The sequence below is a fragment of the Ammospiza nelsoni genome, chromosome 10 (genome assembly GCF_027579445.1).
Source record: "Ammospiza nelsoni isolate bAmmNel1 chromosome 10, bAmmNel1.pri, whole genome shotgun sequence".
Taxonomy (NCBI): Eukaryota; Metazoa; Chordata; class Aves; order Passeriformes; family Passerellidae; genus Ammospiza; species Ammospiza nelsoni.
In genome coordinates, this window is record NC_080642.1 from 8,825,889 (window position 1) to 8,846,152 (window position 20,264).

A 20,264-nucleotide genomic window follows, 5' to 3' on the forward strand; every position below is an offset into this window, starting at 1 on the left:
TCAGAAGTTTTAATGAATTGTTCTCTAGCTGCAGACAGGGCTCATGAGTTACCATCAAACACTTTCACCAATGCAATGCTGTGCTGATTTCCTACCTGGCTATTGTGTGCTTAAAATCTGAGGAAAAAGCAGTGATGAGTTATTTAACTTACACATGAAGCCCTGCTCAGGCATGTAAAACTGGAGACATACAATTTCAAGTCAAAAAAAGCAAACAAGATGGTAACACCAGGATAGTTTTTATTTGCTCCCTGAATTAAATATTGGCAGATACAGAAAATTCAGATACCGACTATTTCCCCAACATTTACAAGACTGAGTTTGCAATGTCAGAAAACAAGGACATTTATGCACAATCCTGGCAACTGATAGTGTGAGTGCACAAGATGGCCCTGCCTGAACATCAGCTTTTTAGAGGCAGTATCCCTGGTCTCCAGCATCCAATGCTGTCCCCTCACTGACAATTGTGGCACCACGGAACGGCCAAGTAAATATCCTGAGTGGGCAGCTCCAGTGCATTTCCCCCTGCAAAGGATTTATCCCATGCTCCTCCTGAAGGGGCAGAGGCTAGGTCAGCACATCCAACAAATAACCCACCTATGAACACAAGCTGATGGTTGCAGTACCCTTTTCACTGTTGAGAGCAGGGAGAATGCAGCACAGTGACACTTCCAAGTAAGCTGTTCTTAAGAGCCTTGCTGCTGCCACACATTGTGAGCCAGATGCACACTCACTCCCTGCTGCCTGCCGAGCTGCTCTGCAGCTGCAGAGCCTCACAGTGGGTCTGCAGCACTTTCCCTGCTGTCTGAGGGAAGTTTCAAATAAATAAACGGCCATGAAGTAAGCAAGCTTATATAACTGAAATCATGTGGATACACAGGCTGTGTGCTGCTGAAGGAAATACCACTCACTCCTTTTCACACTGGAGCAGAACTTAGTAACTTGCATTCTCCTCAAAGCAACTGGTGCAGTCAAAGCCCCCAGGGCAAAATACAAGTGTAGCTGGTGCAGCACAAGGAGCCAGGCACCTCTGCTCCCTTTTCATAAAAAAAATTAGGAAACAGACACTTCTCTAAGCCTTGTCTGCTAAGCTGGGGGCACAGAAGAACGATCACATGCAGGATATGGTGATTGGTACAGCCATCAACCAACCCTGTGGGGAAGCTGAGCACACACCACCCCCAGTTCTACAGCACAGGAAACACATGGTTTTACCAACTCCACTGTGCAATTTGTGTTAGATCCTAGCATGGCAGATGGCAAGAGATTTTCCCTTTTGGAAAGATCACAGAAGTGCCTTCTAGGCTGCAAAATGCCTTGGGCGTCCTCAGACAGCTGCATCTTCTTTAGGCACAAGAACTCCTGAATTCTAGTCCTGCACTCCAGATGCTAATCCACATGCTCTTACTCACCAACCTTGCCGGTGTCTCTTCAGCAGGAGTTCCCTTAGCTCCAGAAACAACAATGACTCCAAATACCTCAGCTGTACCACCATTCTTCCACAACCCTGATGGTTAGATCTACAGGGGCATTGTATACATCTGCATCTATTCTCTCCCTTTGTATTAGTAACAAGGACCTCCCAAAAGATAGCTTATAGTACATCATATCCAGGCTCCAGAGGGATTTTAGGTATCACCGCCTCCTGCTTTTCCCTTATTGTTTTTATACTGGGTTGCAACATAAGGTGCAAATGAGGGAGGGAGGGAGGGAGGGAAGTGGCAAAGTCGGGAACACACAACTGAATTAATGATGGGATTGTCAGTCACTTCGATGTCAGGCCCCACATCTATACACCATGCACTGGCATTGATCTTGCCCTGCCCACTTGGCCCAGAAAGGCAGTGAGAGCCTCTTCTCATGCTGAGCCACCATATCAGTCTTGGTCGCCGTCAGACGACTCCTCCTCTGCCTCCTCCAGCCACTGGATAAACTTCTGGAGCTGCAGAGAGAATGAAACATAATTGGGTAACAACTGACATCTAGGAGATCCTGGAAATGCTCAACCAATACACTGTGTGAGTGAGCATGACCACCATGCACAAGAAAGTATTTCCAGGAGAAACAGAAATGGAGGCAGTTTGAGGGAGCAAGAGACAATTAGGTGAAAAACCACTGGGATGCCACAGACAAATGCAGACTGATTAAATTCCTAAAGGAGATTCCTCCAGTCAGACAATCTCTCCAACACTCAGCAAAAAGACAAAAGCTTGAGAGGTTTTCAGAGCTTCAGGGCAAAGAGATGGCAGCTGCACCTTAGCTGACATGTTAGGAAAACTCTGTTGGGAAAAAAACTTGTCCCTCAGAAACTGCTATTAAAAAGGCAGCTCATTTTACGTTTTAACTGGGCTTGAACAAGCAGCTGAAAGCACTGCTGACCTATACTAATAGCTGACTTTGCAAAGGTCTTGAACAAAGTTGCTCTTTAGATGGTTTTTTCCCTCTACTTCTCTTCCAGATCCAGGGAGGAAGACTGGAACAGGGCTCAGCCAAACTGCAGCACAAAGTTCTGCCTGATGGAGGAGGGAAGTTTATATGCTCCTTGCAACAGAAGCCAAATGAAACTACTCAGTACAGCAAATGCTTAGAAATATATGTGAAGGGACTGCTGAGCCAGGAATGAAAGCTTCAAAGGCATTGCATGGGGCCAGCACACAGGGCATTGGCCTAAAGCCCATTTCAAATGGGTGTTGGCTTAGAGAAACCCTGCTGCTACTCCAGAAAGTGCTGGCCTCAGAGTGCTACAGAGAGCCCACTAGAAACAATCCTCACACTACCTCCATTCCTTATCCAAACAGGATGACTATGGCAGAATGCACAGAAACTGTTCTGGAGAACAAATCTGTGTTGATTAGTGTTCAGTGCACTGGTGTGTTTCTTGGCCTACCATGTTATGGCAGCTGCTCCACAGAAGGTGACAGTGACACCAAACTTTACTGGAAGTTTCTTTCAGCACCTGTTGTCTGTCTGTCTCCCCCCAGCCCAGCCTCTCCCAACACCTTTGGGACTCACCCGTTGGTTTTTACGAAGCTGCTTTCCTTTGTCAGACGTGTCCCGCAAAGAGAACCAATTGAGAATTACATCTTCTTCCAGAATTTCCAGCTGGTAAAATGTCATCAACACCTGCATCAATTAGAAAAGAGCAACAGGCTCTCTATAAACTCTTTTGGGACTAGCTCATGTCCAAGTACAAAGTTTGCACGTAATCTGTGTCTCTCAGCTCTATCTTCACCAGAAGGCACTCAGTCTGCTTCATTTTCCTTCTGCTGTTTAAAATAACCGTGATTCGCCTACCAAGCCTTATGTTCCGGACAGATATTGTGACACATAATGAGTCAAAGTTCAAGCTCCATCAGCATCAGCTCTGAGGATGCTGGGTAGGACTGAGAGCAGTGGGCAATGAGGGGTCACAAAGGACATCAGTTCAAGACCTAAGTTCTCTTTTTAAAGCAACCCAAACACCATCCCCAAAGCAGATCCAACAAGCAACTGATGCTGGCTCACATTCAGCAGTGACATGTGCAGAGGAGCATGAACCTGTCCAGCTGTGCCCCTCCTCCTGCCAGCTCTCTCTCTGCAGTGCCTTATGGCAGGTGTCAAAGCAATTGGTCATTGCTCAGCTCAAGCCCCTGCCCTGTGAGCGAGGCCATCAGGCTTTCTCAGGGTGCCTTTGTGCTCAGGCAGAGCAGGCACTTTGCATCGGCCTCCTTGCAGCAGAGCGCTAACAAAGCTGGCTGCCAACTCCAAATATAAAGTGTCACTTCAATTCCCAGCCTCTAGGGAAACTCAGGCCCCTAGAACAATGGACACATGCCAAACAATTGCTGTAATTCAAGGACATTTTGGCTCACCAAACTGAAGGCTTTTGGCTCCAGTCCTAAGTGCTTTGCCATCAGCCAGAAGCACTGGTAGGAGAAGTTAGCATTACTCTTTTTTGAGGAATCAAGAGTTAAGCAGGCTCTAGGAGAGCTCCTCCAAAACAGACAGGGGCTTCCTGAGTTGCTGCTAAAGGAGCCTTGTAATCCAAGTCAAATGCTTTCCATGTGATAAGGCAGACAGAATGTAGGGACAAAATATTTGTAAAGGATGGTGAGGAGGAATATATGAAAATTCTCAGAAGTAGGGAGACAGATAATAAGCCACATGACAGCTTTCCTTTACTCCCTATTTCATAACTAGCTCAGCCTGAATAAAATTCCACTTTTATTCCCAGCTTTTGTGTTTTGCACTCCAAAGTAGGATAAACCATTTAGCAGTGAGATCCCAGGGACCATGGAGAGATAAAGGAAATGAAGCTCTTCCTAGAGCGAGTCTCTGGCCTCGCCTCTTCCAGTGTCACACAACAAGGGCATCTATGTTGGAAGCTGCAAAATAATAGCTCCCCACAGGCTGCAGGCTGGTAATTAATACTCACCCTCAGCTGTGCTCCCTCAGAGGCACAGGCAGACACAGAACTATTTTTTTTTTTTTTAAGAAATTGTTATAAATGGATTTTCTACACACCCCTCTCCACTGAGACTCCAAAATTCTCTCCCTTAAAGCAGAGAGGTGATGATATAAATAGGATGCATTCCACTGTGAATCTAGCAAAAACAGATTTGGGAGAGGATACTCACTTTAGCTATCGATGTGCAGAGACTGTCATGTTCCAAGAAGAATTCCTCAATGGCACATAAGGCATTCAAGTGATCTGATGCTCGTTTTATGTAGTTCTTAAACAACGGGGTCCAGTTCTTCAACAGCTGCAGGGAGAAAATACAGAAGAGCTCCTGAGCTGAGATGGATGGGTGCACTCAGCCCCATGTCTCAGCTGTGTTACACCAAGTGACCCAGGGAAGCATTTTATGAAGCTATTCAGCTAACTACTTCAGGTATTTGACCCTCTCTGTCCATGAAACAGATAATATTGAGTCTCACATGTGAGAAGAGAACCTGGTTTTACTAAGCTTTCAGAATATCTATTAGCTTTCCTGTTTTTGCCTCTCTAGATGGAATACCAGATCATCACAATGAATGTTGTTCAATGGAGTCTGTTGTTCAAACAAAATCTCTTCACTGCAGACTGATAAGGAGAGATACCTACATGCTACTCACAGCCTCCCCCCACAGAGCAGCTGACATTTCAGTGGAATTTTCCTTCAAAGCAGAAGGACGAATAAGGAAACATAGAAAAAGATAATGCCAGGTTAATTACCAGCTGAGTAGAACTGAACAGTGAAAAACAACCACCCCTAAAACAGGAACATGTCAGAGCAGCCCCTAAGTGCAAATCACACATTTGCTGTGTGCCCAGAGGCTTGTTTGGATCCTGAAGCCTGCTGCAGGGAACGAGTGGGAAGGATAAAGGACAAGAAGTTGTTACACTATTAGTTGTTCTCTCCTCCAAGGCTTATTTGTCTTGAAGTCTTAAGTTTAATGATTTTAGTGCTGCCTTTTCAAACAATATTTCTGAGTCCCTCACAGCTCTTTCCCTTGTTGTACATATCTGGGAAATATGCAGCAGGGAGCTCTGCAAAGCAGCACAGACTGACCTGAATCTGGGATAGGAGGTAATACTTAGATCCCAATCCATAAAAATTTTAAAAGGTATCAGAACTTGGATAAGATACAAAAATTCTTCTTTGGCCACATCATGACCTGACCATCCTACAAAAGCATTGTAGGAAATTAAATGAGAGTTCCGCATCTTTTTAAATGGAGTAATTCAACAGCAGGTGATCCTGGAACTACACCCCTGGCATGCCTGCACAGATACACAGGTCTGCTGTGCCTTCAGCAGAGTCTCCTTACAGAACAAATCTGGTCTGTTTTGAAGGGAAACTGCAATTCACAGGGGCTTGGGGTGTGATGAAGCTCTGAGTCACGTAAATTTGGGGTTAATCAGCATTTTACTGTCCAGGATAACTGTTAACAGGCAGCAGACCTGGGAGAGGGAGAGCTCCAGGACACACAGCAGAGCTACAACCCAGGCTATGGGGATAGTCCAGGCTGGTGTGGGCCACCAGAGACAGCCTCAGCTAGGAAACAGTAACAGGGCTCATCTACTCTGTAGTACTGCACTCCATCACCTCTGCAGACACATCTGATCTGCAACCCTCCTGGAACTTGCATGCCTCAAGCAGAAACAAAGAAGGGGATTAGTCCAAGCAAACTCATCTGTACAGTGGTACATTGACTGGTTTGAGGAACAACAGTAACAGCACAGAATGATCCTGATCATCATGGTATGATAATAAAACAACTGAGGGTTCTGTGGCATATTTACAGGAGGTACTTTAGCAAAATGCTTAATGCTAAACACTCTTCCCTCCTCTACAACCATCTCCCCATTCTTATTACTACTGGATAAGAAAGTTATCCTACTGGAAAGTTTATTCCAGGCTAAGAAACACTTTGTAATACCTTTCTATTAACATCTTTAAATCATAAGCAGGCACAAACCTAACCAGAAGCTACTGAGTTTCTGAAAGCAGGTTATTTATACAGAAAACACTCACAACCCCAGGACTCAACTCAGCGTGCCTGCTGCTGGAAAAGGGAAAGAAGAAAAAATATACCATGTCGAGTTGAGAACATGCACTGCACTGTAACTGGTGCTGGTGGGGGTAGTTAGACCACAACAGCATTTGGGCTGATCACCATAAATGGCTTCAGTGACAGCAGAAATCCATCTGGTCTCCAAATAAGCAATCCCACAGTGTGTTCACATGCACTCCATTACAGAATCCCAGTTCTGGGAAAGGTCTGTAGTTCTAGGAAAGGTCTATTTCTGCACCTTCTCTGCTTTACAACTTGCACAAGAGCTGAATGAGATCTCTGACACACATCAAACTGGATACCTCTATTTGTCAAGCCTCCATGTTTCATCTGAAAAAAATACCCATGGGCATATCCTTTACCAGATGCTTGTTTCCTAAAATTGCTGCAACACTTCAGAGCTTCATGCTCAGGGGCCAGCACTTCAGACCACATAGTGTGGTTTCAAGTCAAATCATACATCACAACTATGGCATTCCCACAATTTCCCCTCCTGAGCTGCCTGGGACTGCTCTACCATAGGTTTTATATAAGCAACCCATCTTATTTCAGCATCTCTTGGTCAGAGTTGAGCTACAAAGAGAGTGAGAAACATAAAGAGGTCTGTAAGGTTCAGTGGGCTCCTGATACCCATCACTCTCAGAATGCAAGTAGCCCCATCTCACACAAAATAACATTTTTCCATAACTACTCCATCATGAGCAGCTCTCAGCCCAAACCTGCTATTGCCTGAGGCAGTTTTAGCTGCAAACTTCAGCAACAACTACTTTCATTATTTACTAACCTATTCCAAGACTGTGCTTGGGATTTGCAGAGTGTAAATAAGAATTAGTAAATTAATGGAGTGCACTTTTTTCTAACCAGGGAATTGCAAGCTGCAGAGAAGCCACTGTTCCAGATGCTGTACAACTTCTACCTGAAGAACTGATCTTTGCAGAGCACTGCTGGTAATACACAAAGCTGCTGTCTCAGAAGAACAGTGATGTGTGTTTAATAAGCCTTTGAAGGCTGGGTCACTACATCTATTTGAGGTATATCTCACCCCAAATACTGGGTTATTGTAACAGTGACAAACACCATGAGTGCAAGTGAACACACCTGTAGCTCACCAGGACACTGTGATCATGCTGAATGCAGTGCAGAAAGCCAGCACAGCAATCCTGAACACAGTGAAGGATTCTCTAAGAAATTTCCTGGTGGTTCTTTACAAGGGAGAATCTGGAGAAAGTGGCTGCCATGATGGTCAATTGGTTTGACACCTGGCTCTATTTGATAAATCTAAGGGTAATTTTTTCATAAATGAATACAATTCCCTGCCTAGACAAATGCCACCTGCCCATGACATGACACATGGCCACTCTAAACATCACATTTTGATTATTACTACTTCTCACAAAAGGTGAGCTAAGTTGTTCTCTCTGCTGCTAAACATGAGCATTAACTTTCCTTTGATGAAAAAGATATGGACAAAGTTACCCAGAGAAACTCTTCACCTACTACCACTGTCTTCATCTTCTAGGGGTTTGGGGCAATTGCACAAAACTTCATGCATTTATATGCTTAATCCCAGACTAGAACATCTTCTGACTGAGTGCTGCAGTGAAATTCTCCTTTCCCACTCATGCTACAGTTAAGAGCCTAATCTGAGAGATCAAGAGATGTCATATCCCAGCTGGGATTAAAAAACCCCATCCTATATAGCTACGAATTCCACACAAGCTGTTGTCTAGATGAACTGCTTTCCACTCAGAATCTAACACCTGCTCCAACATCTTCTTTGGTCCTCCTCCTTCAATTCTCTTTTTCAAGGAGAGGACATGCTATTCAAGAAAACAGTCTGGAAAAATGAACAAAAGCAAGCAGAATTTAAACAGAGTGAGCAGCAAAACCTCACTAAGCCATCTGAAGAACAGATCAGTTTACATGGATGTTTTCTGCAGAAGGCATCTCCACATGTCCAAGAGGTAAGTTAAGTAGCATGCTTACACCTACACAAAGGAGAATTAGTTTTCCACCCTTTCCCATCAATTGAAAGCACATACTTCCTCAGAGAAAGGATTATGAGGAAGTCTAGTGTTTCTCTCAATCTCCTAAAAAAAAAAGTAGTCCTAAAAAAAATGAAGTAGTCTGTCCCAAACATGTGTCAGACCTATTCATTCTGAAAGAGCATTTTCAGAATCTGTAGTTTGCAAAGTCAAATACATAAATGGACTGTAACAAGGAGACAAAGATACTACAATGACTTCAGCTTGGATGAACAAAACCATTAAGAGAAGACTATCTGCTTTTTAAAACAGGTCCTACCCTATTTTTTCTGCCATAAGGCAGGAAATTGAAACTGGTACACCCAACTATACAACCCATGTCCCTAGCAATAAAGCAGAACTTTATCTTTGCACAAAGACAACAATATCGTGCCTTGGCATTTGGCTGGAAAAAAATTGGCACCAATTATGGTATGCAGTAAAATAAGACCTTGGAAAGGATCCCATTGGGAGAGGAGTGCTCCCCATTGCCCCAGGGACAGGACTTGAGATGGATTGGAACTGGGTTGCTGGAATTCAAGCCTCTAAAGGCATTTCTAACAGACCTCCTCTTTTCTCTTTTACAAATTATGCACTTCTACTGTGTCACACAGGCAACAGAAACAACCACAGGTACTGAACTAGAGCTCCCACACCTACAGTCTCAGCTGAGCTCTGTCAAACAGGAACAACAGTTTCAGTTCATTTTTATTTCTATAGAAGACAAAAAGGCTCATGAACTCAAGGAGTTCAATTGGCTCCAGGGTTAAACAAAAGGGATTTCTCAGGCAGGAACTACCTAGGGCACACAGAAAGACTGTTACACACTAGGAGACAAGCCCAAAGAAGAGTCAGATGGAGCAGGACTCACAGGAAGTAATGCTGAGAAATAGTTCTGGGAGTCCAGGTTTGCATCCAGCTGCTGCAGTGGGAACTCCAGGATCACTTTACTGAGCACCTGCATCATCTCCTTCAGGCTAATGTTATATGCATACCTAAAATGAAAAAGGCAACATTTCAACATTTCACACTGTCTGATCTCTGCAGACTGTGGCTATTCACAGAGATAGAGTAGAAAATCTGATTTTCATATTCTTATTTGTTTATTTGGTTTTCCAAATATTCAGATAATAAAATCACTTTGTATTGCATCAGACTCTGCACAAGGCCATAAGTCCTGAAAATCTGTTATCACAATTGGAAAAAGCTGCTGCAGGGACAGCACCCTCACATTTAGCAGAGTGCTGTAGGAATGCTCTTGCACAAAAGCAAGCACACAGGTTTGGATTTGAGAAACACTAAATAAAAGGCACTCTAAATATGTGTTGTAGACTTGCTGCTGTAAAAATACTTTGCACAAGTCACACGACAGCACAGCCCCAGCTGCAGGCAGCTGGCTGAATGCTGCAATGCCCAGAGCAACAGACCCTGCATGAACTTCCAGGCAGTCGTGCCAAGAACTGGCCTTTTCTCTTCAGTCCACAGTTATTCAGCAGCAATTAAATCTCTTGTTACAGAGAGGGGGCAGGAAAAGCCTAACCACCAAGGATGCTAGAGGTGCAGCTGGTGCTCCCCATCAACTCCTGCTGTCATTCAGTCATGATGTCTAAGCTGCATTTCTCATGCTCCTTACTGATAAAATGTCTAACAATGGGAATTCACGTGGTTTCTCCTCTTCTTTTGACATGCCTGCTGTCAATCCCAACTGTTTAGCATAAGGGACAATACCCCTAAGGACACCCCAAGGATCCCTAAGGACATCCCCAACTCACTTGAGGGAGTTGATTTCCAGGACCAGGTTGTCACAGGAAATGTTTTCTTCTTCACCCCTTTGTAACGTACCCAGAACCTCGTTCTGGAAAACTAATGAAAGAAAGGACAGGCAGTTAGACACGAGGGAAAAGCACAGATTTCCAAACTGCTCATTACTGAAGGAATGATGCCCTTCACAAAAAAGGCATCCTGACACAGATGTTTATTTGTTCTCTGTACAGTGACACAAACCCACAGCAACTATACTTATAAATAGTGGGATATAATTCAAACAAAGGAAACCACCTACTACATGTCACTGATCTATCCACAGAAAGCAGTACAAAGCTATTTACCTCTGCAGCCTTTTAGAGCAGAGTTTCTATTATACTTTCACAATCTAGCCTTTCTTACTCATACAAACCTCATTTCCCATAACTGAAAGTATTAATTCAAATCTAAAATTTATTGATTTATTTCCTTTGAGGCGATATTCCAACATGAGAGAGTTTTTGGGTTTTTCCAATTTGGCCTGAACCTCTTTCAAATCTAGGTAAGCTTAACACAACAAAACAAAAATCCAAAACATCTCTGCCTAAAGAGGAAACTCCTACAAGGACATTTACTTCTCCAGAGTGATTACAGTACTAAGCTGTCCATACAGAGAAACTCTAGTGGACCTTCCATAGTCTCTAAAATTGGGCAATGACACTGCCATTTAAACAGAAAACTCAGGGAGGTTCTTTCATGAAGGTCCAGTGATGAGGAATGAGGAAGATGGAGACTGTTTGCTAGTTTCTTATCCTTGACTGCTCTGGATTAACCCAGCAGTGATACAGGGAATATTAATGAACTCTGCAGAAAATGCAGGAAGTGAGATCAGGAAACAACATATCACAGAGGTGCACAAATTTTCCAATACATCCAGAGAAGGCAGCACAAACCTCACACACTGCAGTATCTACAGAATCACTGTACTTCTTCAGAGGCCATCTCACCTTTGATGTCATCCAGCTGAGGGGAAGCTGCCCGACTGTCTGGCTCCTCAGAGCCCATGCTCAGGTCACTGTCAGATTCACTCTCTTCCTCTGAGGGCATAGCTGGGCCTGAGGAAGGACAAGATGCAGCATTCAGCACTCAAAAGCTGCAACCATCATATGCCACGAGGAACCAGGTGTCCCAGGGGCTTCCCAACCAAGTCAGCAACTATCTGTCCTTGCAAGGAAGCTTCTATTTACAGGCCCAGATGATTAGATTTGCTGCAGAGGGAACACTACAGCTGGCACGAGGATAATGGGATTTTTGGGAGTCTGCAGGCAGACAACAAAGGACACGGACAGAAGGAACTGCATTTTGTGCAGAATGCTGAGTCACAATGGAGCAATGTCAGCAGACACTGCCACTGGCAGGAAGAAAGCCAGCAGCACCTGGAATAGCCAAAGCATATTCCCATCTGAGGGAGGGGCTGGTGCCCCATGGTGCAGCATTGCCAGCACAGACAGCTCTGTGTATTGGTGCAAGGCAAATATCTAACAACCACCTTCCACAGAGCACAGGTAGAGAGAATCTGGTCCACGACCTGCTTTTAACTCTCACCTTCCCTGCACACATAGCTGTTATCTGGAGCCAGTCTGCTTCACAAAGCCAAGGTCTTCCTCTAGACACAATCACCAGCATCCCATTTGGCTGGTTTCCCCAACACACACCTGTCTGCTCAGCCCCAGGTGACCACACTAAACTTCTCACCCCATAGGCTTTGCCTCTGCTCTTCTTCATCCTCTTCATTCTTGTCATCTGCTTTCCAGAGATAGCCTCTGCCCTCTGAGCCTACATCCTTTTTATTGTAACCTGGAAAAGAATCAGGAATCAGTGTGGAAGTAGCAGATACCTGCTTACAGGCAAAGATGAAATAGACTGTATAACCTGCATGTTACTGCCCCTGCAGAACCTTCATCAAGAGGGAGCTGGGACTCCTGCAGATGCACATGGATTTCAGCTTTCATTTCCTCACATGCCTTGACAAGTGACTTACTCCTTCTTACAGCAGCAACATTTGGCAGACCATGTTTAGATCCCTTGACAAACCCACACTGTAGCAACAGCACTTCACAAGGACAAAGCCCTTGGACTCAGCTGAGTATCCTTGCTTGCCCTGATGAAAACCCATAGGTTCCAGGCTGAATGCAGCTCTAAGCTCCACCCTGGCACTGCAGTGTCTGGAATGGTGCTGGTAAAGACCCCAGAAAATAATGGAAGACAAACCCTTCTGCACAGCTTTAGTGCATGGAGACAGAGACTCTCATACCTTTCAGTTTCACTTTGCTCTCCTTGTTCACACCAGAATCATCACTGAACTGGTCATCATCCTCTTCCTCCTCATCTGGGGGGTGCAGAGAGATCACTGTGCCCTCAGAAAGGGTGATGCCAGGACCTACTACTACCTGAAAATATGTGAAACACATCTTAATAACAAACACTGTGACTGCCCCTTTGTACGTCCACCAGCAGCTGCAGACAAGCTGTCACTAATAAGTGTAACTGAAGACACCAGCACTGCCACTTTCCATATTATACTGCCCCAGCCAAGCAGAGGGAAGAAAAAGGTGGGAGCAGTAGCACAATCTCCACCTCTGCAAAAAGGCTTGGGGCAGCCCTGTGTTCTGGAATAGTACAGTGTAAGATAAGTGACCTGCCAGGAGGGGCAGAAAGCAGAACAGACATAAATCAGCTCACCTGAGAAGAGAGGACACAGCGGGGCTTTAGCTTTACTTTCTCCTTCACTTCAGCCTCATCACAGATAACAGAATGGCGGATCTCCACATTATCTGCTATGTGCACTCGGTCCCACAGAACAGCTCCATCCAAAGTCACTTTATCACCTGTTACACACCACCAAGGACAAATATGTTGAGGAAGGCTGTCTGGTGCTCTGACACTGCTGAGTCTTACTGGCTTACTTAAGCCTTACATCTTACTGACTCCCAACCCCCTTGATGCATGATGGATGTTAGATGATAGGGGAAGAAACAGCTCATGAAAATGGGGACAGATGTCCCTCATTTGCAGGATGGTGGTGGTTGATAACTCTAGATCAGTAAAGGTCATGCATTCTCTGCTGCTGAAACAACTAATTTGCATGAAGTACTTTCCAGCTTCATTATGGTACCCTGGAAACTTTAATCTATTTCCTCTGCTGGAAAACCACGCTTTTCTCTTTTCTCCCCATTAGCAATCAATCAGTACCCACCTATCAGTGCAAAACGCACTTTAAAAACTGAATTCCAGCAAATGTGTGCCCTGGCCTGGCATGGCTGGCACATGCCCCACTCCTGCACTCACCTATCCTGCAGTTCTGCCCAATAACGCTGTTGGTGATGGAGCAGTTGCTGCCAATGACCGTTCCCTGCCCGATGAGGACGTTCTCCTCCAGCACGCTGCCGTGGCCGAGGCTCACATCCACCCCTCGGTAAATGTTGTGTTTAGAGTGGGTGTAACTCTGGTTCTTGTCATCAGTGAAGTTCATCTCTGGAGTGAGAGGATAAACCCAGCGCCGGATGATGTCAGAGCACACAGCCTCGTACATCAGCAGGTTGCATATATGAGCACCATACTCTTCTGTTGTTACATGCATATGGATCTGGTTCCCCAGGACCTGGCAGACAGGCAGAGGCACATCAGAGGGTTCTCTAAGGCAAAGTAACAGGATCTCCCTTGTAACAACCCTCTCCTTACCTCCTCATTCACCAACAGGCCACGCACAAAGTCATCCCGTGTCTGGTAGTCAAAGTTGTCTGTGAACAGTTCAGCCACCTGCCAGGAGTAAAGTACATGGAAATACTATAGTTAGAGCCAAGTTATACAATACAGGAAAGTGATGGTCTTGCCTTGAATAAAGCTGTGACTCCTTCTGCTAGGAATATTGACCCTCCCATCTCCTCCCCCTACTACTCCTGCAGAATCAATTAACAGATTCTGATTTCAAAAGGGGCAAGACACTGCTTTAGCATTTCCAAGCAGTTTTCCCAGCCTCACTTTGTAGTTTCACCCCCAAAGGAAGGCTGCATACAAACTTTATCTATGTTAGCGAGCCTTAGCTAGAATAACCCTAACATGGTACCAGCTTAAAAGTACTGACACTTCTCCACAGCACAGCCACCACTACTGCTCCACAGATGTTATTATATCCAAAGGGAAATAACTTATTTCTGAAATAGTTTCATTCTGCGCCAAACCAGCCAGTCTCTGGATGCACCCACCATGTAGTTCTGTCTGGGCTTGAGCAGTGGATGCCAGAAACAGACTGACCCCCCCATGTGTTCCACCACATGGTCACCCAGGCCATCAGCTCAGCCAGTTCTGTTTCCCAAACCTGGTACTCACGCCACACACACCCTGCACATCAGCAGTACCAAGGGAGCAGTACAGACTGGATTTGGGACCCTTGGAAGGGCAGGGCTCACCTGTGGAGAGCAGATGCTGATATGACAATCCAGCAAGTCATGGCGCACCTCAACGTTCTCAATAGAGTTCTGGAACAGACTCTGAAAGAGGAAAAAATTCAGGTGACCTGAGTGCCTCATGCAGTATCAAACTCCAAAAGCCTTCTATAAGCCAGGGGCAGTATTGACTGAATTATTAAACTAGCTGAAATTGTAGATTTCTCTGAGGATCAGAGAAATCTACAATCTGCACTAGACCCAATCTTAGCAGGCACAGACTGACCACACAAAGAGCTGAGTGTCAGCCAGCAGAGACTGCCCCTGCTCCTACACAGTGCAGGTCTCCCAGAAACACCTTGTATTTCCAACAATCACTTTTGATGAGGTTCCTTACCTCTGGGAGTCTCTGGGAGCTACAACTGTACAAAAAACCACTGATAAATCCAAATACAATTTTTACAGCTGGGGGTCAGTTTTGTATTGTTGCATTTTGTCTCTTCTGGCTTTTCCTTTTTTGTTTTTTTATGGTGGTTTGTACTTCCATTTGAAGACATGAAATAACCTCCTGATTACTGATGTGGGGATGAGAATATTGTACAATCACAGCCTTAGTTATGAGTTGAAGAAAGAATCTGGTCCATCTGTCTCATGGAGAAAGTGCCTTCACAGACATTTACAGAGCATTTACTACATTATTAGGTGAACAAATAGGTAAAAGGTGGTGTAATTCCACTCCATGTCAGGCTCAACAACACTTCAAAAAGGAAAGGATTGTTAAACACTGCAATGGACTGCCCAGGGAGGTGCTGGTGTCCCACTCTTGGAGGTGTTCGAGAAATGACTGGATGTGCCATGGTCTAGTTGATAATGTGGTGATCAAAGGCTGGACTCTGATCTCAGAGCTCTTTTCCAACCTAAATGATTTGGTAAAAATGGTCTTTGTATGGTAGTGGTATATGCACCCCAAACTGGGAGTCTCTGTGATATCACAAATCATTTCCCTCCCTTGTTTTATATCATGGCAAGGAAATAAAGGTCAAAACCTGAACTCTGAGAAATCATCTGCCTCGTGCTCAAACTGGAATGAGGCACAAACATGCGTGTCCCAGCATGATTTCACCAAGCCTCAAATAAAGATCAAGGGGGAAAAAAGCCATTTACCCCCATTTATGTCCTATCATCTGCTCCTCCAGGAGGAGCAGCTAGGACAGCTCCCCAGCCCTCACTCAGGGAGGATCTCCCTGGGTGGGCTGCCTCACTACCACAGCCCTTTTCCACCTGCCAGGCTCCAGACGCACCATAGGAAAGCGGAACCGCTTCAGCCCCTGCGTTCTCTGGTAGTGAAGGACACGGTTTGTGGCACTGTCCATAGCAATAACAATGTCATCCTCCTTGCACCTGGCATGGTGGCCAGGCGAGGACTCCTTGAATATCATCGTCATCACAGACACATTCTTTTCCATCTTACGACGCAACCTGAAAAAGGAGGGCACAGCTATGAGAACACTCCTCAGGGAGCTACTCCTGCAGCACACCAGGCAAGATTCACTCTTCCAGCACCTACTTGTGCTCCTCCAGGGCTTTGGATATATTGAAGTTGGACACCACGTCGCCAGTGACCAGGATGAAGTCGGAACGCACGAGGGACTTGGCGTCCACGTCGCGCAGCACGTCCCCAAGGGAGCGGTACAGGTCCGAGGTGACAAAGCGCACCTTGTTAGGAGACGTGTGCCGGCACCACTTGGATTTTCTGGAAGAAGGGAAAAAACCCATCAGGAAGGCATAACGAGGCTGTTCCCACAGACACACTAGGACAGTGTCCCCAGTGAGTGGCACACCTATAAGGGAGCGCTGTGACAGAGAGCCTGCTACTGCCAGGCTCAGGTACGCTCAGAAGGGGAACTGAGGAGCAGTCCCACAACACTCAACCCTTTAACACTGCAGCAGGGACAGTCCTTTCTGAGATATGCTGGGAGACCACTGCTGAAAGGGTGTCTCTTACAGTTTTCATATGAATCAGTGAAACCTCTGAGGCTTGTTGGAGGGCAGACAAATACGTTCCATCATAAAACTGGAAAGAGTAAGAGATTCTTACTGCAAATGTTCTTTTATCTCAGCTGACTTCCAACAGCAGAAAACAAAGGTTTCTTCCACTCCTGTTGCTGTTAGGAACTCCAATGTATAATCAATCATGGCCACATTTGCCATAGGTAAAAGAGCCTGAAAAAAAACCAAAACACCATAGAGATAGTTGAACAAACACTCAGTACCCCAACATCAGAAACAGCCCCTTCCAGCTTGGGGATATAATGTTCAGAAACATAACACAAGTAACTGCCCCACCAGGTTTTATAAAAATCTTTTGGAGTTGATCTAAACAGTAAGAGCTAATTTGTGATCTTCTAGGGGCAGATCCTCAGTTCAGAAAGGAAGGCATACAAAATGAAGTTATCACTGAAAACTGTTCAAGAAGACTCAGATAAATGACAGAGACTGGAAAAGTGCTGATTCCCTGACTCCGGCTTCAACTGCTTCAAGAAAAACCTGTCAGACATGAATGATGAAGCCATAGTAATATGAGTGTCCAGAATTAAACAAGGGGAACAAAACCCCAACCTAAAGTGAAGTGAGTACTCTCTTGACTTGAGATTCAACTCATACTTATTAAACTGAATTACTGAGTCACACCTGAGTGACAGCATACCATTCCTCAATTCATTTTTCGTGCTGTTTCATTTCAGGCCTGAGCTTGCGTGTATAATTACAAGCACCACCAACACTTAATCAGCAAATAAGGTGAGACAATTATTAAGACCTAAAGTCTCCAGAAGCCTTTTATGTTCTTTTAACACAGAGCCTTTTGAGATGGATGAAAGCACTACCCCCATCCATTTTTCTGGCCATATTCTTTCACTCATTACAGCTGGCAAGGGCCAAGATTTCGTTTCTTTCCTTTATCAGAAACAAGCATGTCCAAACCCGCTGCCGGTCCCGCACCAGCCGCAGACCAGGAGCCGGTAGCGCAGCTCCCACGCCATATGGAGAAGCGGAGAGCCCGACACAGCAGCGATCGATCCTCGCCTCCTCCCCTGCGGGGGACACGAACTCCTGCGGCCGAGAGCTGCCGGAGCGCAGGATCGCGGGAGAAGCCTCTCCCCCTCCCGACCCAGCCCGGCCTCTCGCCAGACCCCTGCGCGCCCCGGTCTCCCGGGGACAGTGCACACCGGACAGGCGGCCCCGGAGGCACCGGCGCGGCGCAGGCAGAAGCACCCAGAGGGGATTTCTCACCCGCGGCCGGTCCTTGGAAATCGGGAAAAAGCGGCGGTTGAAGCTGTCGGCGACCAGCACGGCCTGGAGCGGCGGCGGCGGCTCCTCCTGCGGGTCGGGGCCGCGGGCGGACCCCCCGCCCGCCCCGCGCCGCGCGGTACCGCGGGCCGCCATCGCCGCACGCGGCCGCCGCCGCTTCCGCTTCCGCTCGCGACGGGAGCGGCAACGGGCGCCCGGCGGGGACACAACAGCGCGGGGCGGCGCGTCCCGGCGGGAGCGGGGCGGGAACGGGGCGGGAGCGGGGCGGGAACGGGGCGGGAGCGGGGCGGGAACGGGGCGGGAGCGGGGCGAGAGCTGCTCTTTGCCTCCCCGTCATCTCCTTCCTCCCGGCATCACCTCCGTAGCGAAGGTCCGCCGTGTGCACGGCCTGAGGAGCGGGGAGAGGCGTTTCATCGCCGTCCCCCGAGCAGGGAGCGGAGGTAGAGCAGCGCAGCTCCCCGCCATGGCCGGGCACGGTCGGGACTCGGCCTGGGGGAGGCCTGGATGTCCCCACAGACAGCCCCACGTGGTCTCGGGGTTGTGTGTAGTACTTTGATGTGACCCTGGTGGTGTCTGGTTTTGGGAACAGTGAAGTTTTCTGATACACTTCCTAGCAGCTACGTGTTTGTGCTGCGTTCCCAAATGCCCAGACACTTCTCCTGCAAAGGACAGCCTTGATGTGAAGCAGCCCGTCACCGCACAGCTCACCCCTGCCATCAAAGCTGTCCCCAAAACCCGCAGCCCTTGAGGGAACCCCGGAGCCCGCTCAGAGACCTTTCCACAGTGGATGGGATGAAAGGAGATGTGGTTTCTGAGGGTGGGGGCGGCATTTTTCTTCCCCTCAGCTCGGTGAAGCAGCTGGGATGCTGCAGTGCTGTCTGTCCCCCTGCTCGGACACTGTCACTTCCAAGGATTCCCGATCCCCTGCAGCCATTCCTGCCCCAGCCCAGACTCCATCCTCACACAGCTCTGATTGTGCTTCAGTACTGTCCTGGTCCTCAGAAGGGGATGGGCCATGTACAGCCCTCAGCACAGAAAACCTGCCCTCAGCGGGGCCCTCTGCTGCCTTTCCCTGTCGCCCGTCCCAGGGCTGCAGGACTTGCCTGGCACAGTCCACACACCACCATCACCTGCTCGTCTGTCACCGAGGAAAAGCTATGTGGTAACCCTACATTCAAATCCAGGAAAACAGGCTGAAATACTTCCCTAGGGAGCTCCTAGCTGGATGGCAGCAGAAGGGCTATGGAGAGCCCTGAGCCTGGCAGCAGGACAGCCCTTTCCAGTGCTGGCTGCTGCAGGACCTGGTGCTCGCTGCCTTGCCCCGTTGTCACATTTCTGCCCCTCTCCACATGGGACAGGCAGTCACAACCCCTGCTCTGTCATCTCACCAGCCTCTCTTGGTGCCCCTTGGTCCCCACAAACTGACCCACTGTGACACCCTGCTCTGGTCCTCACTGCTGTCATCTGCTACTGGGTGACAAGCCAAAGACTCAGAGTCTCAAATTCAATTCTGGTCTGAGAGAAACACAGGGCATTTGCAGCCCCACCTCTGTGTCAGGGCCTCTCCCAAGGGCGAAAGGTGGCACGTGCTTATCAGGCCAAGGCACACAGTATGAGCAGAGGCAAGGAAATTAAGGGAGGCACCACTTAACCACAGACCTAGAGCAATAACTGCTCTCAAAACTGCCCCAATATCATGGGCAGTGCTGTACAGCCCCCGTGGCACTGCTGAGAGGTCTTTAGTAAAGGGAAGAAAGCTGTAACAGACAACATGCAGTATTCCTCCCCACTGATTGAATTGCAGGTCCAGGACTGATGTAGAAAACAAAGTCTCCTCTGTCTCCTGAAGGACTCTGCAGCATTGGGTATTCCCTGAAATTTCCCTGAGCAGTTAAAATGTTCAGGCATCACTTAGGTGGTGCCATCTGTGCCCGGTGATTTGTGACTGAGCCCTTGCTGTGCCGCAACTTGCGGCTGAGTCGCTTGACCTTAGCTGGTGGTCTGGAAAAAAGCAGCAAGGATGGACACAGCAAGAAAGTAGAAATGAGCTGCCCATGGGAAGTAAATAATCTCATCCTTTTCAAAAATAGGTATCTGCATACCCTTGGGAATTCTGTTGCCCTGGCAGGGGAACTAACTCCAGAACAAAAGCTCCCAGATGGTTTCAGTCCAGGGGTTACAGCCTGAGGAGTGATCCAAGAGGTGG

The 20,264-nt window shown here is 47.1% G+C and overlaps 1 protein-coding gene across 1 annotated transcript; it reads right to left on the minus strand.

The window, feature by feature from the left end:
• Positions 1–223: 223 nt before the first annotated feature.
• On the minus strand, positions 224–18,223 carry EIF2B5 (eukaryotic translation initiation factor 2B subunit epsilon). The gene is made up of 16 exons (XM_059479335.1): positions 18,041–18,223; positions 16,848–16,972; positions 16,317–16,502; positions 16,051–16,228; positions 14,774–14,854; positions 14,046–14,123; positions 13,653–13,965; positions 13,047–13,192; positions 12,619–12,754; positions 12,060–12,161; positions 11,312–11,419; positions 10,334–10,424; positions 9,433–9,556; positions 4,617–4,742; positions 3,013–3,123; positions 224–1,942 (listed from the first exon to the last, which is right to left on the minus strand). Exons 1-16 carry the CDS (start codon positions 18,191–18,193, stop codon positions 1,877–1,879), a joined length of 2,124 nt encoding a protein of 707 aa, XP_059335318.1. The 5' UTR covers positions 18,194–18,223; the 3' UTR covers positions 224–1,876.
• Between the last annotated feature and the right edge of the window lie 2,041 nt (positions 18,224–20,264).

Bases quoted from the DNA above. Each gene is read 5' to 3' on its own strand.
- EIF2B5 (XM_059479335.1), bottom strand. From the start codon at position 18,193: ATGGCGGCCCGCGGTACCGCGCGGCGCGGGGCGGGCGGGGGGTCCGCC. The intron at 16,503-16,847 runs GTAAGAATCTCT...CCCTTCTTCCAG, and splicing joins GAGATAAAAGAACATTTGCA to AAAATCCAAGTGGTGCCGGC. The intron at 13,966-14,045 runs GTAAGGAGAGGG...CCTGTCTGCCAG, and splicing joins GCCTGTTGGTGAATGAGGAG to GTCCTGGGGAACCAGATCCA.